A 7,842-nucleotide genomic window follows, 5' to 3' on the forward strand; every position below is an offset into this window, starting at 1 on the left:
AAATAATCTTACAGTACAACATGACAACTAAATCATGGCCTGAATATTTTCTATGAAAGAGTAAAACAACCTCAGAGGGAATTCTCTTCCTCCTGTATCACACCTGCAGAAATGACCTTGCTTAGTATACAGTGTCTGCTTTACAGCACTGCAGTCAGACCAGGGGAATCTAACACGGGATTTTTATCCTACAGGTTAGACATTATACTGAGTCAGTAACATGCTCCACATTATACCGAAAAGGGCATTTCTATAGCTTTACCTCTTCAGCACCTGGTCAAGAGAACCCAGGCCAAGGCTAACAGCAACGCCAATATGAATGACATTCTGCCAAACACTCACCAAGCCTTAGACAGTGTCTGTGAAATGTTATAGAAACATTTCCTTTTTTGTGGTTCTTTTTATTCTTATTCACCCAACCATTTTTTGGGCAGCCGACCTCTTTGAACAGTTTAATTATATGAACACTGTGAGCAGTTGTTGATTAACTTTCCATTAGTATGTCACAAAAATGTATTTAGATGAAGGGTGTGTTGTTTTTCACAGTGAACACGCTACGCTGGCGTGAGCAACAGAACCAGCTGGGTCAGATTTCACCATCACTGTTCACTCTGTTTGAACACTCAGGTAGTGTAGCATGAAAATGAGCAGGATGCTGGCTGGGATCAAATGTGTCGTGTTTTTGATGGTCCTGATTTTCCAGTGGACTCATGCAAGAGGAGGTGAGTGAGATGTTCTCTACACCTATTACGTTATTTTAGTATAAATGCAAATCAATGTCATGTTGTTTAGAAAGCCAAATACAGGAGGAAATATAATAAAGACAGAGACTCTGAGTCAAACTTAAAAGCTCCCAGGGCAAAACTCTCAGATGTACATCTCAGAAAGGTGTGTAGACAAACCATGTTCTTTCTCTTTATTATTTATCGTCATTATTCAGTGAAGCAGGACTATGGTTTAAACAATGTTTGACTGCACAATAGTGAGTTTGTTCAAAGTGTCAGCAGTAAGGATTTCATTAAACATACACAAAGACAAAATATATAATTATCAAACCCTCAGTGTAACTGTGTGAAGTTTATAGTTAAAGGAAAAGTGTAATATAAATAACAAGGTACAAAAACAATTTCAAGTCAGGTTAAATGTCCCTTGAAACTGTGACTGTAACATATGAACATATGTTTATTAATTAACAGCAAAAAGAAAAGTAGCAGGGCCTGGTCTGTGGATTTATGTATATATATCTATATAGATATATAGAAATATAGAAATATATATAGATATATATAAATAATGCCATCTAATAAAACATGTTTACTGCACGTTTCTTACTTCCTATTTCTCATTGAAAAAAAATGCCCAAACTTCCAGGAAATGTAATTATTGGAAACGGACTGAATAACACTGAAAACATTCAGTGTGTGGGAGTGGAGGCGGGAATTTCACAAACTATACTCGTAGTATACAAACTATGAGATCTATAAAATGGGAAGGTGGTTTAAACTGTGTTTGGATGTAGGCAGTGAGTTTGTGCTCACTGACAGGTCAGTGAAACATATTGGCTGAAGGAGAACCCAAATGTTGGACTTTTACAATGGAGAAAGTGTGGTTTTTCCCAATTCCCCATGCCGTGATTCCTCTCTGTGATGCGTGGTAATTTTTAGTCCTCCTCGGTGCATGTGTTTAACAGTGTGCTGCTCCCTCCACACGTTTCTGTGATCACCCTGAAAACAAGAGATGCCATAATGAGTACCGTCCTATCCACCGGCCGACAAAACACATTAACCATTCCAATGCGACTATATGCGCTGAGCACTAACTGAATTCCAAGTTTAACAATCCCACACTGACTGCTGCTCCACTGCTCTCTTAAGTAGAGCTCCTTGATTAAGCAGCTCAGCAACAAGTGAGTGATTATCCCAGGTGTGGGTGGCTCCAAGGCAGGGACTCTCCAGGCCTGGTGGGGCAGCAAAACTGACACAACCACACACGGTGAAACAAGGGACCAGGGGCAGATCACACCACAAACAACCATAAAGGATTAAGAAAGACGAATAAAACTCTTAATATTCATTAAACTCAAAAATAACACGTGATCTCTGGGTCACCCAGGCCCATGACATATTCTTTAAGTAATCCAGAGTGTAAAGAGCAGGAAATAGAGTTTGTAGTACAGCCAGCTGTCAGTGTTTGAGATTTTAAACCTATGAACACAAAAGCAACAAAACATATTTTATTTTGTCGCCTGTGTTATTATCTCATAGCTTTTTTTCCTGTTTCCTTTCCTGGATTAATTTAAATGATTTAATTTATTATAATGTTAAAGGCTGGAAAACATGCACATATGACCAATTTATGTTTTTCTAAATTATGTTGAATAAAGACCGAGGGTGCAAAACTAGGACTGGAGTTTTAAAACATCTAAACTCTATAGATAATCAACAGTAGCTAGAACCCGCATAATGCAATAAAACTGTGATTTAACATTACAAAAATAATAAGACCTGCAGCAGGGATTAAAATTCACCCTACAAAGAATCTCAGCTTTAAACTTGAAAATAAATGGAAACCTAAACAGGAACTCAAATATACTAACACAAAACTGCAGATTCATGACAATGTGAAACAGTATGTGTTTCCCTTTACTTATACTTCAATACTCAATAAATACTAGAAAACTGGAAATGTTTACGTTTTCAGCCTAATCCGATCTTTTACAGTGGCATGTTCTCACAAACATAAAAAACTTGATGAATAAATGAAATAACTTAGCTAAGGGTCAAATAAAGCAAGATAAAGTATATATTTATCAAAAACAGTTGTCATGCCTGCTTTGAAAATTGAAATTGTGTCATTATTGTTTTTAAGTTCTCTGCACAGCACAGAAAAAGATGAAATTTGATGAATATCAGGAAATCATTTAATCAAAGTCGCCACACCGGTGCTGCATATTTGGGTTAAATTTTCCTGAACTGGAGCAGAAAAATGTTAAAAGGCTTTATTAAGAGAGAAAAGTTTGTAATTCTGCAACATCAGAGGGCTAAACGCTGATGATGTGTCTCTACCTGTTGTTGCAGATACTGAGGTGTCCTGCATTTTCAAGAAAAGCTGCATGTTACGGTGCAGCTATAGTGGCAGAGATGTAGTCATCCACTGGACTCAGGTATCAGCAGGAGACCTTAATGTCCACTCATTCTACAATAACCAAGACCAACTCAAACTCCAGAGTGAGCGCTTCAGAGGCAGGACGTCACTATTCAATGACCAGATCGCCGCAGGAAACGCCTCACTGCAGCTGAAAAAGGTGGAGTTTCAGGATGAAGGCAGATACAAGTGCTACACCAGCACTGACGGAGGAAACCAAGAATCATTTATTAACCTAAAGATAAAGGGTAAAAAACAAAATATATATATTTAATTCAAGAAATTTCTCTGTTTTGTTTTGTTTTGTTTTGTTTTGTTTTGTTTTGTTTTGTTTTGTTTTGTTTTGTTTTGTTTTGTTTTGTTTTGTTTTGTTTTGTTTTGTTTTGTTTTGTTTTGTTTTGTTTTGTTTTGTTTTGTTTTGTTTTGTTTTGTTTTGTTTTGAGAGATGCAGGTGTGGAACCAGGGCTCTGCCCCAAAGGGCGAACACAAGAGAAACAGACCCAAGATGGAAAAACACTGAACACTCGAATCATGACAATCATCACCCTCCCCTCAAAGATCACTTCCTGCTTACAGAGCCGACTGTGAACCCAGGAGCTTTCCTCGGGGACATTGGATTTGAGGGGACAAGTTTCACCTTCAAGACATGAAATGGGATGGATGCGCACTGATCGTGGTAGCTTGAGCTTCATTGCAGAGGGGCTGATGACAGTCTTGACTTCAAAAAGTCCAATAGAATGAGGAGCGAGCGAGACAATGATTTGAATGAATATTTTTTGGATCACACTTGGGAGCGTGTATCTGGAAGCAGTCAGCATAGTGATGTTGCCGCACTTACTGGTTTCAGGTCCTTCAACTGTGTCACATGTGATGCTGGACTCTATTCTTAAGAGAGAGGTTGGAGCCAAATGACTTTTTCTGATTCTTTCAGGTTCAGGTAATTCAGGAGCTATTTTAGGAGGAGTGATTGCAGCCATCGTGATTACAGGAGTAGTAGCAGCAGTAGGCTTCATGCTTTATAAACGCAGAAAAGGTAAATGACTTTCTCCCTTCACTTTGCAGTTCAAATTGTTTATGTTTTTTCTACTGAGTATGATTTTTTGTCCGGCCCCAATCCCTCAGTGCAACAAGAACCACAAAGTACAGACAGTGATTCTGCATACGTGAGTAAATGTTTTATGAACTACAGTATGAAAACTTGTTTGAAGATAAAACCAGATGTCTATAATGACTCTAATTAAACTGCTGCTTTGTCAAAAATATTTTATTAGTGTGTCAGAGTGAAACAGCGCTCAACAACATCCATGACATGAAAAACAGAGAATCAGATGAAGCACATTCAGATGGATGTGGTGTTTATTTGTTTATTTTTGAACTGAACACACTATTTTCCATTCATAATGATGACATGTTTTCAAGCTTTATTTTTTTTATCTTGTTAACAGTAACGCTGAACTTGTGCCGATGGCAAAGGGAAGGTCTACCATGAATGGTGAAACACCTGACACCACCCAAGCAGACCCCAGCAGCTCTGCTTCAGCACTGAACTCTCTTAATGTGTTGGCTCTCTGTTTAGTAAAGCACAAACATTCATAAGTGAAAAACCTGCTAAAGACGACCTTCAAATGAGTTTCTTGGAGCCATAGAAACTCATGCATGCACTGAGGAGCAAGAACACTGAGACATTAATTTACTTTTTTTTCCATTTTGTTCGCGTCATATCCTAATGCTTGATTTTATCAAAGAAAAGTTTTCATTTTACAATCATAACCTAAATATTTTGACATGCCTCCCAGCTTCATCTTGGACCCTTGAGCTTCGGGTGTGCAACAGAATAAATCTAAGGAGAAGAAATGAGCCTGACTCACAGAGGCAGCTTTGATTTGTCTGTGAAAACTGCTGATAAGTTGAGTTTAGCTACTAACTCAGGGGTCGGCAACCCGTGGCTCTGGAGCCATGTGCAGACCTTTCACCTTTACACTGCAGCTCCCTATGGCTTTGGGAAATAAGTAATCATTTAAGTGTGCTGTAGACATTTGTTGTTGTTGTTGTTGTTGTTGTTGTTGTTTTTGTAGCTCAAAATATGCGTTACAAATGCCAGTGCCAAGGTAGGTATCCCCAACAGAATTTTTTTCCCCTGCATTAGGAGCGCACTCTGGGATGTCCAAATCTCAGACAAACACTAGCCCTCATTTTGTTTTGTTTTTAGTGCATAAACACTTCTTGTAATAACTTATTGGCCCTGAAATGTTGGTGTTACCTCCTTATACAGTAAAGTTAATGGGGAACTTTCCTACAAATACAATACATCCTCAGTTTGTTGAAATAATCCTGTCCGATAACACGTGAGGAACAACAAATGCATAATTTTCTCGTAACAACAGCATGCCACAATTTTAGTTTGCTGCATGTATACTTTAAGTTCATTTGAAAAAGACTTTCAACGTAGCAGGTTTTTTATGTTTTTGTTTTGTTTTGTTTTTGTTTTTGTTTTTTTTACAGTGTTCTAAATGTTTAAAATGTTTTTGCTAAAATACATTTTCACAAGCAAGACATTAGCCTATTTTGTATACATAGTATAAAACTAAAAAACAATATATACAGTGTTATCTTCATTTTATATGTCAAAAAACTTGCAGCTCCAGGTGTTTTCTCTGTTGTAGAAACCAGGTCCATATGGCTCTTTGAGTGTTAAAGGTTGCTGCCCCCTTGTACTAGCTGGTAGCTAACAAATATGTCTTCTACTGTGAAACGAAAAAATAATAATAAGCAATAGTTTTACACGATGTTAGCGATACTTTAGATTGAGACCATCAGGTGGGCACATGGCTGCTTTAGTTTTATTGTTGTTTTTATCTACATTTGTATTTTCATGTTTTATGCAGTTAAAACATAATTTATAATTTATAATTCTAATTTATAATTAAACTGATGTCCTGCACAGTGTTTACAGCCAGCAACAATTTTCAGTCCTTAATCTACTGAGATGAGGGTCAGTTTAATTTAAGTGCAGCAGCAGTCATATCAAACTTGAAGATGATCATGTTTGCAGCTGTTTGATTCATCTGGTATTTAATAAACTCAGAGAGGAGAACATCAAGCTGCTAGAAGAACCAAACATCTTAAAGTGGATTTATATTACATTTGGTGGATTTTTACAATAGCTTTCATGAAGTACTGCTGCACTCTGTGATGAAGAGGAGTCAAATATTGAATCTTTAATGGTAACAGAGGAATCAACACACTGGCCTCAGTTATATGTGTGTATAATGTGTGGGAAATAAAAAGTAAATAAACAACTTGACTAAAATATTAAGAACAATAATTTTTTCAGTGTATATTTAGCAGCTGAAGATGGTCCCTGCAAGAAGCAACATCTGTACATTTCTTCTGTAAAAGACGAACACAGTAACACACACAAACACAGAATTACTCCAAAATGTAGTTGAGGGAGGAACTACTGCAGTTTAGTAGCTAGCAGGCTAACATCCACATCTATTCAAAGAATTCATAGTAAGCCTCATTTAATTGAAAACATCCAAAGTATTATCCTTCATATGTTAACCTGAAATACACCGTACTCTTTTGTTTGAGACAGATGTGTTATTTTTTTTTTTTCATAGGCTAAATGTTTGCAATAGCAAACATGACACGCTTATGCTCATGTAAGAAGTGTGCCAACTGTTTAGTTCTACTGATGCAAATTCCTGAGTTTCTGGTGACATCCTAATCAGGAAAGAAAATGTACCTGACATGTTGCCAACACATAAGCAGCTAAAACACTTAATCTTACTGAAAAGAGTGAAAGAGGAGCAGATGCCATGTCTGCATGTTCATAGGACACAGAGGTCTGATTCTGGCCTGTGTGATTGTATTTCTTATTACAGGATGAACAATGGAAGGTATTCAACGACCAGTGGAGGTGAAATAAGCAGAGAACAGTTCATGGTGCTTATTGGTGAAACCTCTCAGTTCAGAGTGCGTGGGCACGGAGGCAGAAACATTCCTGCACACTTGCGTAATGACAGCTACATGTAAGCACGCTTTCTTAGAAAACTAGGTGGCAAACATCAGGCAGCAGTACTTGTTCTACAACCAGCTGATAGAGTTCACTGTAGACCCAAAACTGCTGTCTCAACTCAGGCTGTATAGTTTTTCTTTATATGTCATCATTTAAATGCTCTTATCATTTCCCATAATGCCGAGGCTTTGAAAACTTACAAATGACACATTAGAGTTTTCATTTCATTCATGTGGAGCTGAAATATTCTGATGTTCTCCACTGGAGAGTCAAGATCTTACATGGAGCTCCAGACTGAGAGCGACTGATGGTTATTTTGTATTTCTTCCTTTTCTGAATAAAAACATCAACAGCTGTCACCTTCTCACCAAGCTTCTTTCTGCTGGTCTTTCAGCTCATTCCAGGCTTGTGCAGCTCTACAATCTTGTCCTTGACGTCCATTGACGGCTCTTTGTTTTTATTTATTTGATATGATGTAGATAAATGTTGTTACATTTTTTAGATATTTTTGTTAAATATTTTTAAAGGATATTTATTTAATAATTTTTAAAGTATAACACTAATCTTTGTTGGGGGGGGGTTAACCCGCAAAGGACTCTAGTTGAGCTACTAATGCAAAGAATTGAAAAAATATTAGATTGTCTGGTCTCTCTGTACATCTTGTAGTTATAAACTCA

General features: G+C 37.3%; 1 protein-coding gene across 2 annotated transcripts; it reads left to right on the plus strand.

The window, feature by feature from the left end:
- Positions 1-626: 626 nt before the first annotated feature.
- Positions 627-5,588, plus strand: LOC113029925 (V-set domain-containing T-cell activation inhibitor 1-like). Of its 2 annotated transcripts, none has more exons than XM_026180947.1 (5): positions 627-722; positions 3,078-3,392; positions 4,076-4,177; positions 4,267-4,307; positions 4,416-5,588. In XM_026180947.1, exons 1-5 carry the CDS (start codon positions 638-640, stop codon positions 4,455-4,457), a joined length of 585 nt encoding a protein of 194 aa, XP_026036732.1. In that variant the 5' UTR covers positions 627-637; the 3' UTR covers positions 4,458-5,588. The 2 variants fall into 2 exon arrangements, with proteins under 2 accessions (XP_026036732.1, XP_026036733.1); XM_026180948.1 differs by having other exon boundaries at positions 4,590-5,588.
- Positions 5,589-7,842: the final 2,254 nt, after the last annotated feature.

This window comes from Astatotilapia calliptera, chromosome 9, assembly GCF_900246225.1.
Source record: "Astatotilapia calliptera chromosome 9, fAstCal1.2, whole genome shotgun sequence".
NCBI lineage: Eukaryota > Metazoa > Chordata > Actinopteri > Cichliformes > Cichlidae > Astatotilapia > Astatotilapia calliptera.